At 43.5% G+C, this 20529-nt stretch overlaps 1 protein-coding gene and 1 non-coding gene across 3 annotated transcripts; both read left to right on the top strand.

Annotated features, from left to right (window-relative positions):
* The first annotated feature begins 374 nt into the window (after positions 1-374).
* LOC115608331 (carnosine N-methyltransferase 2) lies at positions 375-13177 on the top strand. 2 transcript variants are annotated; one of them, XM_030487041.1, is made up of 8 exons: positions 375-489; positions 2772-2833; positions 4273-4411; positions 6720-6772; positions 9815-9922; positions 10030-10160; positions 10983-11076; positions 11949-13099. In XM_030487041.1, exons 1-8 carry the CDS (start codon positions 464-466, stop codon positions 12302-12304), a joined length of 969 nt encoding a protein of 322 aa, XP_030342901.1. In that variant the 5' UTR covers positions 375-463; the 3' UTR covers positions 12305-13099. The 2 variants fall into 2 exon arrangements, with proteins under 2 accessions (XP_030342901.1, XP_030342902.1); XM_030487042.1 differs by lacking the exon at positions 2772-2833 and having other exon boundaries at positions 422-489; positions 11949-13177.
* A 6069-nt stretch (positions 13178-19246) lies between these two features.
* LOC115609167 lies at positions 19247-19348 on the top strand. The gene has a single exon (XR_003991777.1). It is a non-coding gene; the product is annotated as a U6 spliceosomal RNA (small nuclear RNA).
* Positions 19349-20529: the final 1181 nt, after the last annotated feature.

Below are 20529 nucleotides of genomic sequence, written 5' to 3'. Positions count from 1 at the left end.
GAACCTCTCCTGTCTGGAGAGAGCAGGGATCTCCCAGCGTATCCCCAACATGTCCATCCATCAGGCCCCCAGGTCTCCCAGTGCTGGCTGAACCCCTCAGCCACTTCCACTCAGATTTAGAAGTCTCAATCTGTCCTTTTTTTTCCCTCCCCTTGAAAACAGCGCAGCTCCTGTGCGTGAGGACAGCCCCGCAGACGTCAGGCCTTGTGCACTGCCCGCCCCGGCCCCTTGCTCCTTCCTCACAGAGCTCAGGTTTCCCCTTCCCGCTCCAGTGACGCTGCCTGTCCCAACAGGTGCCGGCAGAGCTGCGGATGCACGCCAGGGTCACCACCTCCGTCGTGGTGGGTTGAATGGCCGGCACGGAGCGGAGCAGCAGGTGGACATGCTAACATAGGGACCAGGTACCTGGCTAACCCCAGCTCTCTGCCCAGCCACCGTGTCCCAGCACTGCACGCACCCCACCATGGACCCGGTCCCGGAGATGAAGAGGTACGTGGATTTTGGAAGGGAGTGAGGGTGCAAGTTTCCCCCCGTCCGGCTGGGTGGCAGAGCCAGCCCCTGCTGTCCCTGTGTCGCAAAAGGATGAGTGCAAGATCGGAGTAACAGCAGGTGTGCCCATGTCCTAGAAGGGATGGAGTCTAAACCAGCCTTTTTGAGGAGACCTTTAGTCCCTTAGCAGCCTAAGTTTAGGTGTAATGGTGAGTTATGAAGATGTTCTTGCAATTTGTGTTGCTAGAAACATCTTGAATTTAATTACTTTTTCAACTTAAAGGTGCTGCATCTTTTAAAAGGATACTGTGAATTTCCTCATTGCCTTGCACCTACACTCCATAGTGCAACCTGCTCAGTTCTTGGAGGGAAAGAGGTTTAACCTTGCTGATGGTGTGCTCTGACGTCGCAAGGAGCCGTGGCAGGACCATTTTCCCACAAGCATCCCTCGCCCTGGCAGCCACTGCTTAAGTCCTGCTGTTGGGTATCGGGGTCCTGGGATGGGCAGCTAGATTGTAAGCCAGATTTTAGAGGAAGTCCATTTGTTCCTAGCAATAATTAAGCCTGTTTCACCTTCCCAGCAACAAGCGTTAATCAATCTTAGAAACCTCGTCTGAGGAGAAATGGCAAAAGTCTTGGTGGAAGAGTTATCTTGGCATCATCCATCCTGGTGAATACTTGTGCTGCAGTCTGTCCAGGTCACCTGGCAGGTCTCCTGGGATGGCTGGAAACATTTGACCAGTCAGAAATGGAGTTTGTGTTCCAGGATGCCAAGAGTAGTTCCTCTCTGCGTAGGGGAAGGTACACTGCCCTTCAGCATTTTAGTAGATTTATTCTGAAAACCATCTTGCTTGGTTCAGCCAGCTGAGAGTACAGAATAGTCTTCTGTTTTGACAGGCAGAGATAGAAGAGGCCAGAGGGTTGAGTGGAGACTGGGGAGACTGGCCTGCAGCCAAGCTGGAGCTCCTGGAGGTGGGCTGAGTTCAGCCTTTCAACTGCTGAACTTCTGTGAGGTCTTTTCTGGGGAGAGGTGAGGTCAAGGTGGTGGAAACAAGACCTTTGATGTACCTTGTGAGAGCCAAGTGTGCAGCTTTGGCAGTGAACTCAGATGAAACCAACTGGTCTTGCAGGACTCCAGCAGCACCCCGGCATCTCCAAGACTTCTGGGACATCTTGGTCTTTTCTTTCTTTCATCAACCAAAGCAGTGTATTATTTGCACATGTGACCACTTCCTTGCTACCTGCTAGCACGGTCATTACATATTTGTATCTCAGCGCCCCACTACAAGACTCCCGTCTTTCTTTTCTGCCTCTTGGCTCATTTCTTATTCATGCCGGAGTTTTTTCCCCAGCAGAGGGGACTCAGGGGATGCTTACTGCTGTTGCAGACCGCTTATTGTGAAGAATTTTCTAACAGCAAAGCTTTGGGAGCAGAAACGTGTCTAAACCCAGGTTATGCAGGTATATCACCCCTAAGTCTTGCTGTGCATCTCGATTTTGAAATGTGGTTACCCAAAAGATGACTATTCTCCTTGCATAGATAACCTCACCCCACCACTTTCTTTTCAGAATTGGGGTCCTTGCTCCAATTTAATTTCATCCCGTCCTTTTGCTAGTGGCACCTCATCCCTGTTTTGTAGATGAAGCACATTGTCAAAGGAAAAGGAAGATGTGACTTCATTGCTGGGAATCTTCACAGAAACCCCCTAAATTAAGAATGAAAACATGCAACTGAATGAAAACATTTATTGTCAAATGACCTTTTGCCCCTTGAGTCCTGTACCTGCTACAAGTTACTAAATGTAATATTTGCAGACAGGAAAATCTGAAGCTAAAAAAAAAAAAAAAAAATAGCAAAAAGATCCATGAAACTTTGGGCTAAGCAGATCTTTTAGCACTTCAGATGCTGAAGCTCACTAGAACCTTTTCCTAATTCACTGCTATTTCTTTTACTCCATTCATGATTAAAGGCTTCACAGAGTGTGTATGTAATACCCTCTGTATTGACTGGTTAATGATTCTTCAGAGGTAGGAAAAGCTTCCGCAGCACATCTCAGACAAGTACTGGTGCAGGTGGCCAGTCTGTTGCTGATGCTTATGGGTGATCAGCTAACTGAGAAGTTTTGACTTTCTTTAGTCTTGTCAAAGAGAACAAATAGTATTGATTATCAGACAAGGAAAATTTGTCCTGGAGCATCTTCTCTTTGTTCTGCATTTTCAATGCAGCTTCAAAAAAGCATGCAGGTTCTTCAAATAACTGAAGTGCTATACTTTCCTTACAGGAATAGGTTCCCCAGCATGAACTTTGAAGCAGAGATTCTGACAGCTCCACACGATAACTCAGGTATTTGGGAGAAAAAAAAAAAAGAGATTAAAGTAAAATGCCCACTCAGCTTGCTATCACTGGAAACATGTTTGAATTCTTCTGGAGTTAGAGATTGTTTAAAAAACAAAACAAAATAAAACAAAACAAAGCAAAGCAAAACAAAACAACAAAACCCCAGGATGCTAAACTGACTGTAATTCAGGTGATTTCAGGTTTCAGGGTATATTTCAAAGTGTTGAGGATAGATGTTGGTATATTTACCTCCGATAGGGATGGATACATGTAGGGTCCCCATACATACCTACCAGAAACACAGCTGCCAATGACATGTGATTTTGGAAACAGCACAGTTCTGTATGAGAGATAGACAGTTTTCTTACTTGTGGCAACTAAAAGCTGATGATAAAAAAGCGGTCCCTCAAAAGGCAAAAATGAGGATGAAGATGTTCTGCTGAGTCCTGTCCTTCATCCTCATTTCGTTTAGGAGGAAAAGCTGATTTTTTTCCTGTTGAATGCTACCTTTCCTGTGCTGATCTCACATATTGAGGTTGGCACTACGACTGCCCTCCTACTGCAGCCCTCTGAGGTAGACCCCAGAGCTAGTACTCAGCTGCATGGCATCTTCTCATGAGCCTGTCTTACTGTTGCTCCTCAGACCCAAGCAGTTGGTCAGAGCAGGGCTGTCCTCAGGATGAGACAGTGGTAAAGTGAGTTTTTGCAGTAATTGCTTGGAACCCCTTGAGTAGCCCCGGCTGGTCAGAGCTAGAAATCTTGGTCTCAACCACGCACATTTAAGCACAAGCCCATTCATATGAAATGCTTTTGCTGCCAGTGTCCTTCCTGGCCATGACCTGCAGTTCCTAATCGGAAATTCACCTCTGTGGCAGTGCATTGCAGTCACATGCTAGCAAGATTCAGAAATGAGGCGTTCGGTGTTGACTATATTTGCTTCAGCTGCAGGTGGCAGGTTTTGTGTTGCCTCATCCCTAATAGCAAGTGTGCCAAGAGCTGGTGATTTCAGTTACACCATCCAGCATATGTGTGAGCAACGGCCCCTCTGGGTTTGGACCTACTCTGCAATTCCCTTCACCTTCTTGCCTTGACTCTTTCAGAAAAACTCTCCAGTTACCTCCCTTTCTGCAAACCAAGTACCCCATATCTGGCTAAGCATTTTGGAGACATTTTCCTCAGGCTGACCTGTAGTAATAAGGCACTTAACAAATATGCCAATGGCAAAGGGTATCTAAGAATAATTTTCAAAACCTGAGTGTGAACAGGTTGGAAAGTGTTCACATTAGCCCACCTGCATGAATGGCTCCTGGCCCATGTGTTCTCTGTACCATATTCCCAAATCTCTGGCTTCTGTTGTGTTGGGTTTCTTCCACAAGGTAAGTGGAACTTACTTTCCTTCGCTTGCCTTGAAAGCACTAACACACAATTTGTATTTGTTTCTCAAGAGCTATATGTGATCCCTTCCATGAGAAGTCTCACAGCTGAGGAGTATGTAGAGGCCTTCAAGTCATTTTTGGATCATTCAACAGAGCACCAGTGCATGGATGAGTTCAACAAGAAAGAATTGCCCAACATCATGTCTGGGTAAGAAGCACTTCCACTAAGGTGGGAAAGGCATATGTTATCCTGGAAGGGCAACCTGCATTCAAGGATCGGAAAACATGTTTAAGGACTTCCTGGGGCAAGAATGAACTTTTAATGCTATTCATTTTTAAGTCCCTTAATTGTGGTCTTTAGGATTGTCATGGTTTAAGCCCAGCCAGGAACTAAGTACTATGCAGCTGCTTGCTCACCCACCTCCCTGTCCCAGTGGGATGGGGATGAGAATCAGAAAAAGGTAAAACCTGTGGGCTGAGATAAGAACAAATTAATAATTGAAATTAAGTAAAATATTATGATGATAACAACAACAGCAACAACATTAATATTAATAATTGTAATAACAACAAAAATAATAATGTAATGAAAAGGGAGACAACAAAAAGAGAAATAAAACTCCCCCAAAACCCAAGTGATGTACAATAAAATTGCTCATCACCCACTGACCGATACCCTGCCCAACCCAAGCAACTATCAGTCCCTCCAGGCAAACTCCCCCCAGTTTACATACTGGGCATGATGTGCCGTGGTATGGAATACCCCTTTGGCTAGTTTGGGTCAGGTGTCCTGTCTCTGCTTCCTCCTGGCTTCTCGTGCCCCTCCTTACTGGCAGAGCATGAGAAACAGAAAAGTCCTTGATAAAGATAAGCACTACTTAGCAACTGAAATATCGGTGTGTTACCAGCATTGTTGTCAGACTAAATCCAAAATACAGCACTACACCAGCTGCTAGGAAGAAAATTAACTCTATCCCAGCTGAAACCAGAACAAGGATATTCTGTTTAATGACTCCAGAATACATGCTATTGCAACTAATACACTGCATTGCCTCTCAGCTTATCTTAAGGAAAGAATCAAGACCTAGTTTTCATGTCCATCTTTTTCATTAGCTGATTTTCCAAGGATTAAAGATTTTTGGGTTTTTATTTGTTTCTTTCAAAAGAAAGGTCTCTTCTGTTCTCTCCCTGCATTTGGGGCTTCATCACACATCAGCCCAAACAGAAACACATCTCTAATTCCCTTCTAGTGACTAATTCTTGCTTTTCTCAATCCCCTAAGACCTCCTTATTTCTATCCTAAGTCGATTTGCATGCTTAAGTACCAAATGATAATCAGTTTTGTGAAGTATTGATGTAATATATTAAGACTGGATATCTGCAGATAGTTTTAGAACAGCCTAGATACAAACCACAAGAAAGCCCTTTCAAGTTGGGTAATTTTTGGCTGTTACAGAAACTCTATTCTCCATTGAGAAAAAAATTAGGCAGTCAGATTTTTATTCTCTGTATCAGATATATATAAAAAGTAAGCATTAAAATAATAATAAAAAATAATTTGTATTGGGAAATAATTTGTGTTGGGAAATTTAATTTAATTATTTATGTGAATTTTATATGATGCAAAACATTGCAGCTTCCTATGATGCTGGTTATGGGTCTGTCAAAGGGTCTTGGCCTTTGTTAGAGCTAAGCTCTTGACTAGCTCACACCCTCCAGGATTTACTACTTGTTCCCCTCTTGTTAAATCATTGCTGTGGCGTCTCCTGAGATTGTGTATGGGAAACTCAATCCTGTTGCACAGCCCATGCCTGAGAGCAGAACAAGGCCATAAAGCACGTCAGAGCAGTGAGGCGCCTCTGGTCTGGGCTATTCATCCTCAAGCCAGGCTGTTATTAAATATTCTGCTATGCACCACATGATTGGGTTTTTTTTGGTCTTTTCAAAAGTAGTATTTCTAAGATAAAAATTATTGAAGATTCTGAGCTTCCCTCCCAATTTCAAATCAAGATTGATGTTGAAAAGAGATTTCCAGTCACCTGGATATCCTGATTTTTTACTTTCTCTGGGTATTTATGTCCAATATTGGAAAACCAAACTTGTCTCTTGAAGGTGCAAAGGTTTCACTTCAGCTCGCCTTGTCCCTGCATTCCCAGCAGTGCCCATCTCAGCCAGGTACAGCACTGCTAGCCCCAAAGGGAACCCCTCACCCTGGGGTTCCCTGAGGCCTTTTTGCATGGTGCCAGCCACTGCATGAAGGAAACTCTCTGGCAAATGATGGGAAATACTATGTCCTGATGCCTACTGTACTTTGATATTTAAGCTTGATAACATGGGGCTGGCTCCCACCATGCAGCTGGTTATAGCTGCTTTCCAAAGCGATACTTGAATTTCTATCCCAATTCATGTGGCAAAACATGAAAATTTCCAGGCAAACATCGCATCTGAGATATTAGAATTGAAACATGAAGTTGTGTGACGTGGTGTGGTTAAGTAATGTGTATTTATAATTTCAGTCTCGGCAATGGAAAATCAACTATAAATGTCCTGGGAGTTGGAAGTGGCACAGGTAAGGAGCTTAGCAGCACTCCCGATGTCGGGGGCTGAGGGGTCCCTATGGGTTGCAGAAAGTGATGCCAAAATTCTGAGCAAATCAGGCTTTACTAACAGTGTTTCTCATCGAGGCAGAGAATGGCAAAACAGGGTGCGGAGTCAGGATGAGAGAAATGGTCTCCTCCCTCCCTTCCCCATCTCCCTTCTGAAACACTGCTTCTAAAATCTTTCTGGGAAGTGAGATGAGTGGGATGATTTTAGCTTAGTCTCTGCCTCTTGATGACTCTCACCTGACTTTGTATGTCTCAAAGCAAGAACTGGGTTAGGTAGGAGAGCATCTTCAAATCTAGTCAGAGAGAATTGGAGACACCTGAGTGGTTCGTTCCACCCTAAGTCCTGTCTTAGACTATCCCATCTGAAGGAATGTCTCTTTCTGCTTTACTTTTAGGGATCCCAGAGACTAAAGCTGGGCAATGCTCTGCTGCAAGTGGTGCAAACCACCATTAGCATGGGGCTGCTTTAGATTTTTCAAGATGTGTTTTTTTGTTACTACTTTGTTTATATCCAGTGATAAGTAAGGTTTAACTGCAAATGGTATTTCCCCCCAGAGAGAAACCCATCTTTTGGAAAATAGCTTTAAAGCTGTTCTAAATGAATTCGTGTTTAAAAAAAAAAAAAAGTGATGAAACATCCAACTTTGCTCCTAGGGAAACTGGGAATAAATAAGGAGTAGAGAAAATAAGTGGCAGTTTGATTTGTCAGAGTTTGCTTTTGCTTTAAAAAGTATTTTCAGATGAATGTTAAGTGCTAATACTTTCAAAGGAAAGTATTTTTCTCACTTCCCCCCACCCCCCCAAGTAAGAGAAAAATAGCATCGAATTGTTTTCCCCAGCTGGGAATATTTTGGAGCGTATGAGAAAGCAAGCAGGAAGAAATCACTCAGTTCTCAATTGCACTCTATTTTCATTAAGTAGTATAAACCCAAAATTCTGACTCCAGGAAAACACACGGGGAAAATGAACTTTTTGTACCTTCCTAATATTTCTTTATTTCCTTTTCAGAAGGTGTTTTAACAGAAAAGTAAAACCTTTAAAATGTCCTGGGTTTCCTGCCCCTCACAGATGAGGTGGTACAGAGTTGCACCCCCTTTGGCTTGCCCACAGCTACAAGAGCTGAACTTATGTGGCCAGGCAGGGAGTAAGCTGGGATGGCATTGAGCAAAAGGTTATATCTGATCCCTGACCTTTCCAGGCTTGCACTCTGATTTCACAGAGCCCCTGGAATTAATTTTGTTGATGAAAATATTAATGGGGATTAGGGACTGACTCTACATCCTAAAATACTGTTGTCAGCTCCAGATCACATTTTCTCATTCACCCCATGTTTTCCCATGGCTGGTTTAACTCTCTGGGCTGTAACCTCTCAGTTAGTGCTGCATGAGCTGCTCTTTGCAGAGGGGTTTCACTCCTGCTTCTCTCTCACTGTGGTTAGTACTGAAGAGTTGTTGCTGGCAGGGCAAGCTGGTGCAGAGAAATTCCTGCTCTGAAGCATTGTATTTTACTGCTCATGTTTGCAGACACCCCAGCTGAGGACATTACTCACTGATCTTGCAAAGACTGGATTAAGGAGTTTCTACAGACATGGAGTAAAAAACCCACCCAAGCAACTTTTGTGATATGCATTTGCTGCTGATACGCCCATTTGCTACCATCAGTGGCTCCAGGGCATGGGGTAGCGATGCTTTGCCTCCTGCCTGCCCTGAGCCTGCAAGGAGACCACGTCAGCACTTCTAATTGCTGGTGCTCCCCACCCCAGGCACATACTAACTGACATTTAGGACTACCTAAAATGAGTCAGCTGCTTCCTAACTGTCAACTATATTGGTCCATGCACCCACCTTCAACAGATGCAGCCGCAGCCTCTTTCCTTATGCTTTTGGCCAGCCCTGCACTGCTGCCACTGCATTCCTCAGGGGTCTTGGTTATTTTTTCTCCAATTTCAATAGACTCATCCTTCCTTGGATGTCCCTGTAGTGCTGGCATGGCTTCTGTTTCCCTCCTTGAATTCTATTTACTTCAACACCTGCCAAAGATGAAGACTTTTCTCATAGCTTGTATGTCATCTAGGGAAGATGCAGTATCTCATATCAAGACCTCTGTGTGTGGCATTTGAAAGGGCAGGCCTATTTTTAGGCCCCACTATAAGCTACAGACAGGATTCTTGCAGAGGTCCGCTCAAGGTGGTCACCTTTGCTGTTTGTTTGTGTAGTCCCAGATGAACCAGATGTTCTTTGCACACTTGGTGTATTGTGGCATTTCTGGGAGAAAACAGGAGTGACCTGCATCACCTCAAAAGTGGCTGGAAATTTCCTAGGACCCGACAGGCTGCTCCTTGCTCCTTCAGAGCTTAGACAGCAACAGAGGAGCACCAATAGCTAAATTTGCAGGGTACCTACACACAAATAAGTGAGCTGCTGTTTGCAACTCCAAGATAAGTCAATGCCCAGAGATGAGATCAGGTGGCTGGTCCCTGAAGAACAAGGATACTGTATGTCAATGGGTCTTTTCTCTTGCCATGCTGTTTCCCATATCCAGGAGCTGTGCCACACCAGAACAGCCATCACCTCCCTGTGGCACTGCCCAAGGCATGGACCACCCTGTGCCATGCTGAAGTTACACAGATGTGCCAACTGCCTCCTTGCACCCATTCAAACTTCTCAGTTTTGTTGGAAACTAATGCTTCCTAGTTGTTTTTCTAAATACTGACCTTTGATTATTTTGGCATGTTTGTCACATGACCCAGAGTAATGCCATTAGCAGGATTCTGCGCTGTTGCTTATCTCTTCCTTGTTCTTAGTCTTATCTGTAACTATGTTACCTCAAGCAGTCACATATCATGGTAAGACTCTTATTGGGCTCATGCCACCGTGCAAGCTGCAAGGTAGAAAGTGCCTCACTTCTGCCTGGGGGATTTCCCAGCAGGGAGGTGACAGGTATACTGCATCCTTTCACCACATTTAAGCACTTTTTGAAGCAATGATTTTATGTTTATTCACTAGGTGAGCAGGATTTGAAAATGATCAGGATACTGCAGGCTGCACACCCAGGTGTCCTTATTGACAACGAAATTGTGGAACCCAACCCACAACATGTGGCAGCTTACAAAGGTAAGGTTATACTTGCTGCCTGGGGTACAGCAAGAACTGTCAATTTGAATGATGGGTTTTTCTGCTGTTCTGTGAAAATCATGTTTTTCTACGACTTTTTAAAACAGAGTTGGTGAACCAAGCTCCAGACCTTCAAAATGTCTCTTTTAGTTGGCACCAGCTCACTTCCTCAGAGTATGAACAACAGGTGAAAGAGAAAGGTGCACAGAAGAAATTCGACTTCATCCATATGATCCAGGTAATGGAGTATTGTTTTAATATAGAAGTGTTAGCTTTAACCACTCCCTTCACTTCTGCTGTATGCATGAAATTAGGGAGACCAGAGCTGAGCACAGCTCTCCCATGTGCCATAACTTCTGCAGCAGCTCTACAAACATCAAACCTCATTCCCTATCCACTGTGGTTTTGGTCTCTGGTTTGTGCTGGTTTAACTGTGTATGGTGGATAATAAAACAGAAGTCTCAGGCTGTCCTGAGAGACCAACAGTTATGCTTTGCTGCCACAAAAGACCTTGATTTTTTTGCCTTATCAGAGTAGTTTGGATGGCACTGAAGGGAAAGTTTTATGAAAGAACATTTGTGTCAGGTTTTGGGCTAGAAATAATGCTGCTGTGTCGCTGATACTGATGACACTCATGTTGTATGTGCCAAATTATATTTTGCAAAATATCTGTTATTCATTACATCTTGCTTTCATTTCATAAAAGCTGATTTCACAACCAGAAAGTGTTTCAGGGGTTTTATGGATGGGTCAAGTTACAAGTCCCTATGGCAGCCTTTGAGATGAGCCCTGCTTTGTCCTAGTGCAAATTCCTCAATATCTGGTGGCTGAAGCTGAGTAGAGGGTTCCTGGGTCCGACCCCAGGCTGTTGTTGCCAGTGGAGAGCTGGTGATGCTCAGTCCTACGGGGCATCCCTAAATGTGCATGCTGAGTCAGGACAGCCTGGGAAGCAACTGGGAGGTAACTAAAAACAACTCTATAGAGAAAGTGTTTAAGCCTTTGAACGGCCATTGCACTGTGGAGGAAGAATAATGGCTGCGTGCAACTCTGTCACTTCTAGATGCTGTACCGTGTGGAGGATATTCTCAATACTATCAAGTTTTTCCACAGCTGCCTCAACCATCATGGTAAACTCCTGATCATAATTTTATCAGGTAAGAGGCATCCTTTATTTTTTGCTTCGTTGCTGATATTTTGTCCAGCTATGAAGTTTGAGAGCCACAAATAGTTATCTCGGGATTTCAGTAGCGCTTATTCTTCTAGAGTAATTAAATAAAACAAATGCTGTATTTCATAGGAAGCATGTAACCTTGGGCTTAGCCTCTTGGACTCCAATGTCTAATGGGACCCCTTTGTGGTCTTGCTTCCCTGCTTATGAAATAGATAACTAGCTCCATACCTAAAAAAGACCTCCTGCTTTGAAGTTACTGGCTAGAGAGAAGTGTAACTATTCATGAATGAGGATCAAACCTTCTTCATGGTGAAATCATCACTATATAAACATAACCTGAGCTCTTGGTAGGACCTATCTTTGGGGGTAGGGTTCTTCCCCATGTTTGCCATTAATACTCCCTCTCATATTGCTGGTAGGCTGTTTCCCTTGCTAGCTGGGACTGTCTTTTTCAAGTATTTATGCTTCAATATGCACTTAAAATTCAGGTTTGATGTATAAAAACATCTACAGTATTCTAGCAAAGGGCACTTAATAGGTAGCGTGCATGTGCAGCCTCAGTACACTGGTACCTCTGTGTGTACTCCTTCTGGGCAAATCCAATGCCTGAGACCATCTCCCATGAGTTTTCTTTAAATGGGAGAGTTTTGGAAGGAGAAGTGAGGGAGATCACAGGTTTACCTATCTCCAGGCGTGGATATTTGTAAGTGGACTCAAGTAAGGGGAAAGCTCTTCTGCTCCTGGCAAGGTCTGGGTCAGCAGCGAGGGAGTATTTCAAACTCATTTAGTAGTTGCATTAGCTGGTGTTTGACTGCTTTGGCTTTGCAAAAGTAACCTTCCCTCCTGTTCTGGCAGACAGTAGTGGATGGGCCACCTTATGGAAGAAGTACAGGCACTGTTTGCCTTCCACTGACAGTGGCCACTACATCACCTCCAACGGCATTGCAAATATTTTAAAGAGACTTGGTATTGAATACTGCGTTTATGAGTTCCCATCGGGCTGGGATATCACTGAGTGCTTTATCGAGGGGGACCTGGTTGGAGGCTGCATGATGGATTTCCTGACGGGGACAAAAAACTTCCTGGGCACCGCCCCCCCAGGTCTGCGGCGGCAGCTGCAGGAGGCTCTCTGCCAGCCAGAGTGCAGCAGCAAAAAGGACGGGAGGATCATCTTCAGCAACAACCTGAGTATGATAGTGGTTGATTCCTAGAGTCCGGACCAACCGCAGAAGACAAGCGAGGGTGGGTATGGGGGCAATGCAGTCGCAGAAGGGTGTAGCATAGAAAGAAGACAACTCACAGGCAAGAAGGTGAGAAAGTGAGGCTCAGCTGCAGCCTCCCATTCCCAGCCGGGGTCAGCAGAGCTGCCTGCGACATCAGAGATGAGCTCTTTGTCCCACTGAGGTCATCGGGGCCAAGATTTCACCCTGGCTATTCAGTCATAGAATCATAGAATGGTTTGGTTTAGAAGGGACCTTAATGATCATCTATTTCTACCACTGCCTGCCTTGGGCAGGGACAGTTATGACACCAGGACCTAGTCTAGCCCCAGGAAAACATTTTGCAGAGAGTAAAGAGCTTCATCTCACTAAAAGCCTACATGGACTTGTTTTTTGACAGTATGTATCCTGCCTGTGCTTTTGACACTGGGATTTCCACTTTTTTATAGAGCCAGCATGTTTACATACCTAAAGACATGTCTGTATAACCAGGTGCTGCTTTTCAGCTGGGATGAGGCTGCAGCCCCTGTGCTGTGCTTCCAGCTGTGCCAGGGCAAAATTGGAAAGGTGTCCCTAATGCTTTGCACCCAAGTAATGTGCCTTGCTGCACCCAGATATGAGATGTAAGTTGCTCTGAGCTTGGCTATTTCACAAGGGCATATCAGTGCAGGTATTTACTGCCCAAAACATTTCAGCATTTTGCAATACAGACATGTCTTAAAAATTTATCAGCCTTTATGTTTGGACATTTTTTTGGATCCCAGGATGACACTTGCCCTGTCTCCTTTCAGGCACATATTAATTTAGTTACTTTCTTACTACTGTTTTTCTCCATATAAAATAAAAGCAATCTTAAACCAAAAAGGTCACATCTTTTTCTGCACATGTGGGCTTACAGAAAATGAAGAGCAAAGAGGTTATTTAGTTAAAAACAAAACAAAACAGAAGTACAAAATGCCATTTTACGGAAGCATTAAGGGTTTCTTGTAAGTGAGAAAGATGAGCCTGAGGATGTGGAAAAGCTGGGAGCAAACTGCAGCTTGTCCTTGTGCTGCAGCCATGGGAGGCAGCTTGGCTCACTTGAAGCTGCGTAGCTGTAGTGCAGCGAAACAGAACCTACGTTACTTAAATATAATGTATGTAGTTAAGATGTTAATAAAGTAAGTTAAGACTATTTCCACAGGGACTTCAAAGGGCTGAAGGAGGTGCTGCCGGGGTCCAGCTCTAGAGGGAGATGCTGCACAGAATGCTAGTGGGGTTTGACATTGCATGTAGTCTCGTCGTGGTGTGCCTGAGTGCAAGGGGGAAAGCTGCCTGCAGTCCCGCTGGCTTCATTGCAAATAGCTTCCAGGGCAGGAAGCACCAGCTCAGATACTTGCAGGCTCAGAGCCTGCCTCTGTAAACTGATTTTTCCGTGCTTAAGCTGGAAAGCACATGTCTGTGTATACCTGAAGGGGCTCCCTCAGTGATGCCTGGTATTGATCAAAAGGCTTGTTCCAGCATTATGAACACATGGGTCAGCACATTGGCTTGTAAACTATTACATGTCATGATCCCACTAAACCTACCTCCAGACGACACACCATGTCTCTGCCCAGATAGACTGCCCAGTATCGGTGCTCACATCTGAAAAGAGAATGTCAGTTCATAGAGTTATTGTGGCTCCACTTTCTCCATTGTTTTGTTTTTTGGTTTTTTTTTTTTTTGGGGGGGGGTGGTTTGGTTTTTGCTTGTTTGGGTTGGTTTGTGGTTTTTTTTGTTTTGTTTGTTTTGGTTGGTTTGGTTGGTGGTTTTTTGTTTGTGTTTTGGTTTTTTGGGTTGGGTTTTTGGTGGGTTTTTTGTTGTTGTTGTTGTTGTTGTCTTTTTTTTTTTTTTTTTTGTTAGTTTTGGTTTGGTTTTTTTCATATCTCTTTGACGTGCAGCCATTTGTCCTGAAACTACTGTAATGAATAAAAGAGAAAAGCAATGGGAAAATGATAACGTAACATCATCTCTCCTTCTGGACTGTGGCACCCTGGTCTGTAAGTACTATTGCTGTCAGTCTAAGAAACATCAGTCAAAACTGGACAATCTCCTCCAGAGCACCCCATACCTATGCACGAGCCTTTCATTTTGATCCATTTGATTTTTTATTCTGTAGGTATCTCCTTTGCTTGTGCCTGCTTGCAGCACTGGGCAGCGAGTGTACAGCTGGGCTGTTGGACAGGCTCTCAGCACTGCTCTCATCAATGTTCTCCTTCCACTGTTAATTCCCATGGTATATTTCCGAGTGTTAGTGATGTCTCTGTCTCTACCTGGTAGATTAAAAAGAAAAACAAAATATACCAAAAACTAGGCTTGCTTGCAAGCTCAAAGAACCATCTACCTTTTAGTCTTTGCAGACATTTGGAATAGCCCAGGTTCCCCCAGATCTTCCCCAAACCAAGAGGTTTTTATCCCTCCTTGGAGTTTTCTGTGCAGATAGACATGTTTCCGGTAAGCAGATACTCAGCAAAACCTGTGAGCACCAAATTTACCCACACCATTGTAAATCAATATGCAAATGCTCAGAAGAAAAGGAGCTCTTCAAAGCAGGCTCTTTACTGATAGCCTAAGGAGATGAAACAGGACAGCCCATTAAAAACATGACTGCTTAATGCTTTATCTGTAATTTTTCTTTTGATTCTTGAAAAGGAAGTTATTTAACGACAACTCTGCTTGTTCACCTGGAACAAATGCTATCCTAACTGTCTGTTCCATTTATTCATATATATATTTATTCTTGGGCGAATATGCTATTTAATAACCGCTTGTTGTGCATTGTAAAATAGGCTCTCCTCCCACAGAGAACTTCTGTCGCTGCCTTCCCAGCTGCCCGGATGCAGCAGCGCAGTTGGGTCTGCGTGGCCACGAGAGGGCTGCAGCAGCCAGCGGATTAAATCCGCCTCCCAACGCGCTTGAGATGCTGAGCTGAAGAGGCAGAGACAAGCGGCCAGGCAGGCGGATGGAGCACTGCCTCAGTTCAGCTTACTTCGATGGGTCGTTGCGTCCTGATCCTAGCTGTTGGGGACCAGGCTTTTTTCTTCCTGAGAGTCATGTTCTTGATGCCGGGCTCCAATTTATAAATAAGCCAGGATTGCACAGCACAGGTGCCAACGAGGGCTGCATAAGTTTTGCTCATGGGTTGTTTTATTTGTTCACACTCAATGGCTGAAGCGCTGCACCTTGGCTGCCTCTCAAGCTGCAGACAGCTAACCAGGCACCGGGGCTCACTGGGGCACGAAAACACGAGGAAGGGGGTGTCAGGAGTAAGAGGTTTGCTTCTGCTTTAGCTTTGAGTTGAATTAAACTTAGTCTTGGATGAGCCCTACTCTGCAGTGAGTTTCATGACAATTCCTAGTGCTGCAGTTAGCAAGAAGCAGGTCCAAGGCTCTCGAAGGGAGCTGTGCTGCTTTGTCAGCATGGCGGCTTGCTCCAGCCCAAAGCGAATGCTTTCGTGGATAACATGTAGTAAGCTGCCGTGTGTACTCTGGAGTAGAAGTAGTGCCTACAAAACCCAAACTGCATTATTTTTAAATGGTTCAGCTGCAAATTTTATCCTTACTTCAAGTTAATAATAACCTATTTCAATGGCATGTCATTGCTCTTATTGTGTGTTACAGCCTCTTAAAAATGAGTTACAGAAAGCAGGTCTTTATAATATCAAGGAAGGAGAATTTGGTTTTTACTGGGCTTGTATTTAGTTTTGGGGTCTGAATGGTTTACCTTTGTAGTGAATGTTAAGCCTTTTCTATCCATGAACATTACGAGGTGAATGAAAGTAGCATAGGAACTGGAAAATCTAATAGCTCATTTATGAATAATCCCATTGAAAGACAAGCTCAGTAAAATACTGAAACATATATTGAAAAAAATTAAAACTAACCTCAACCAGGGAGCAAAACATAAAATTAGAGATGCTGACTTTCCCCTCACCCCCTTCAATATTTGCCCACAGAAATATATAGCAAGGACATAGAAAATCTTTGGTTACTCCGTGCATTCTTCATAAATAAATTCATACAATAAATGCATGTCTGTACAGTGAGATCTCCAATAATCATGAGCTGTACAGCATCTGTATTAATAGTTTTCATTGAGACTCCAGGCTTTGCCCTGCAGTCTTCAGATTTGAGATGCTAGTTCTGGAGATCCCTTGAGTGAAGAAACCTGAGGCACAATCTAAATGTGATGGAGAGGTTGCCACAAGGTTGTACTTAGGAAATCCCAGGAAAACTCAGGACATGCCTAGAAAATAGTTTTCCATCTGCCCTCAATCCATGCATGGTTCAGAGCTGTTTCCTTGAAAATATTGTCAGATAGTCCTTGCTAGGAACAAAATTTGGGTTTCCTGAGGGACTGGCTCTTCTCAAAGAGCTTTATGGTGGGAAGGGCAGTAGTAACTGTGAGCTCAACATGCAGTGTCTTTTGATCGAGTTAGTCCTGATGACCCAAACCATAAACCATTTCTGCATGCTCTGTATCCAGCAGAGAAGGCAGCAAAGGCCAGATAAATCTCCCTGAAGCTGCTGGTTGTACATCTATTTACTGGTGATAGGATCATACTAAGCTTCCTGGAGCTTACAAGGGTCTTCATAGGTCATAATTATAAGGTGTTTATCATGCTACTTTTTAAAGCACAGTATTTTTTGAAGGTTATATCCTCCAGACTGAGAAGAAATATCCAAACCAAGTCTAAAACACCTTTGTTGTTAACCATTTCTCCTTGGAGTCACTCAACTCCAGTAAAGTATCAACAGAAATCTAAATCTTGCTAGATGGCAAGAATCTTGGTTAGGTCTCCAAAGACCTCTATGGATCAGTGCATGGTCCCTCTAGTACATACCAAGCTGCTGGGACACCTGACAGCAAAAGCCTGGACATCTCCTTATTTTTGTACAGTGGGTGGCCCTAAAAGCACCCTTATCAATGCAAAGGTTCCTTACAATCAGTCCTAAAACAGGAAAACAAATAAACTGACATCTTACCCCTCTAATACAAATACGTTCATGTGATCTGCCTGGCACGGGAGCTGGGGCTGCAGCCTAGACACCCAGAGGACGTTGTGCACCAGCCCCCCTGCACTGTCTTATTTAAGGTTGCTGGTTTTAGCTAAAGCAGCAGCTGTTACAAAATGTAGGATATGTGATGTACATCCCCATTCTCCTTTAATTTCTTGTTAAAAATAAAATTAATAAAAAAAATCCCTCCAAGAGAAATGTTGGGAGTACAAGCTAGAGCTGGAAAGATCTTAAGTCTGAACAGGGAACATGTGAGATAGCTGGATCCCAGCTGGGCTTTTCTTCTCATCTCTGAGAAGGAACAGGGAAGAGAAGGAGTTTCATTTCCACTAGTTGCTGCTTGATAGTCTGATGACACTTTCGATAAGACCTGCTAGCAAGCTGGTAAAGAAAACATATGTTTTGTCATACACTGTAATCATGGTACCTCTGGTGAATTTAGAACTGTGATAAAGAAATTTTCAGAGCAGTCTCTTAGTCCCTATTGCTTTGTTAACATTTTTTAGCATCCTATTAATCAGTCTATATGTATCTGTCAACAGCTGATATTATGGATTAAGGAAGATTACAGTTTATTGCTCTGGTGGCTGTTTTCTTTAGGATTTAACTCTGTGGGCACTTTGCCATTGACTTCACTATGACAGGACCAAGTCCCTTGATTTTATGAACACTTTCCAATGCTTTCCTGACTCAGAGTGGGTTTACTTTGTAAGATATCTAAATGATCATCCAGAGGGTAAATGCTTTTATTTTATTATTTCTGGAAAGGCTAATATACTTTCAGTGCTGAAAAAACAGTGTGTAAGATCTTGATTTGCGGATGTTTTCATGTAGATAGATGTTGACTTTGGTTTGACATGCTTGTGCAGATCATGTCGCTTGTTATTTGGGAAAAGGAAATCATATTTCAGAAAACTCAGATTAAAATTCTACAGATTTAATACATTTAACTCATGGACCTTCTCAATTATTTACTACCAACTACAGGTTATTCTCCATTTTTACATACTGGTTATTCACTTTGGGATGCAAAGAAATCCCTGTGACTCATACGATCCAACACAGCGCAGAAGTAATTAACACTGGAGAATCAAACAACTCAACTGTGAACAACCTTGAGTCTAAAAATTATTCACCCAAACTTACCCCCTCATGCCAGGACTTGTTTTTGTACACACTTAAAAATAACAATGACGACAGCACAAATTTCAGCCTAGACATCTTTTCCGAGCTTATTTAATTCTTACAGCTTGCCTCCAAGGTCTCGCCCTTCCCAGCTCCTTTCTTCGGCAGAGCATCCCTGGCTCCATGGCCTTATCTCAAAGCAGATAAATTAAGGAAAACTTTCCTCCTGTGCTCAGGGGATGTGGGGTCATGGCCAACCTGCGTAGTGCCTCACTTGCAATTCCTGCCAAAAGTTAATGCAAATTTTTGGCTTCAGAGCCTAAGGTGATATGAAACAACTGACATGCGCTTGTGTGAGTATTTCACTAGGAGTGTCTTACCTCTTTACAAATGCCTTAAAACAACAAGCACTGCCAGAGCGTACCTTCACTGCACTTTGTATAAATTATTGCTGAGCTGCTGCTTAACGTTTATTAATATTTCTAATGCTTTTGAAATTTTAAACTAAGGACATTAATATAAGCTATACTACAAACCCAGGTAAAGGTATTAATGGGAGAGTAAACTTGCTTTCTCTTCTGTATGGGTCAGCTGTATTTTGCGTCCCTGTACATACAGAGAAGCAGCCTCCCCCCTCCAGCAAATATGGTCCCCAAATTCATTCTTGTTCTGAATTTAAGAAGAATTTAAATTCTTTCAATTTAAATCAATTTTCCAATTCCATCACTTAGCAACAAATTGCTTTTGAAAATAATTAGCATTTATACTGGTAGCTTCAGCAGCACATATACTAAAACTGGAACGATACAGAGAAGATTAGCATGGCCCCTGCACAAGGATGACACAAATTCGTGAAGCATTCCATATTCAAAAGACTGTGTTACAATGGTCCCTGAAAAATGTAAGAATATATGAAATTTCATCCAGGCTCAGGCAAAAACTGCACCTAACCAGGATCCTGTCCTGTCTAGGGAGGGAAGGGAAGTAGGGAATATAGAAAACAGTCAGTCTGCTATGACATCTTTCCTTTTCTTCCTCCATCCTCCCCTCCCTTTTGGCAATCTGTCAGTGAGGGACTGAAGGCTACACCCAGGCAATCACACCTCCTCCTTGTCTTTCCTCATTAATTTGCCTAATTAGTTTCCACATATTTTGCAAAGATAGGCAACAAACAAATCCTTTTCAATGCCTCTCCACAGCCACTTTCCATCTTGGTGAGCAATCTCTCTTTTTTTTTAAATTTCATTTAATGTGAGGACCATCTGCAGACATGACAGCTCAGCTCTGCTCTTTGTTTCAGGGCTGCAATAGACTGTATGGCACTTGTTTCACCATAGAGTCACCACCTCCTTGGTGTTGTGAGGTAGTAAGAGCAGTGTGAAGAAGGAAACCAGGAAGGAGGAGAAACAACCCTTACCAGCCCCAGCACTGGCAGCCAGGGGGACGAGTGGCACTATGAGCCAGCCAGGAGATGCTCCCTAACATTGCAAGGGGAAGAGATGGAGGAAAAGCTTTTTGATCACACATTTCAGTCCTCTGGGGAGAAACACATGAGCTCATCACGGTGACATTGAGTGTATTTCCAGCTGACAGTTAACAGTTGGCAAAGCAGATTTGGTGGGTTGTTGGCTGGCTGTCAGTGACTGTTTATAATGTTTTTTTTCAGCAGGTATAGGAATTTTATTATCAGTCTTCAGTTGTTCTGAAGGCAGAGCACCAGCATTGTGGTGCAGGATGCTGCTTTTTGATGGACAGGGTTTAGGCAAGACTTTGCCTCTGTGCTAGGTGAACCTGCCTGCTTTGAAAGCCCATACGGCAGGTTTGTAAGGGCTGGTCGTGACTCTTGGTGTGCCACTCTGCTCCTCAATCTGCCATTGACATTCATGTGCACCCTGACTGCATCTGGTCTGTCATCTTCTGCTTACAAAATCAATCTAGAAATCATATCAGAGGGTACCTGCTGTTAAAAACTTGGCTATTGAATGTAGAAACCTTTAAATCTGAGCATGTAAAGGAAAGTTCATTTCTGTAATTAACAGCTGTCCCTGTTCC

This window comes from Strigops habroptila, chromosome 5, assembly GCF_004027225.2.
Source record: "Strigops habroptila isolate Jane chromosome 5, bStrHab1.2.pri, whole genome shotgun sequence".
Classification (NCBI taxonomy): domain Eukaryota; kingdom Metazoa; phylum Chordata; class Aves; order Psittaciformes; family Psittacidae; genus Strigops; species Strigops habroptila.
This window is presented reverse-complemented; position numbering and strand designations above follow the sequence as displayed.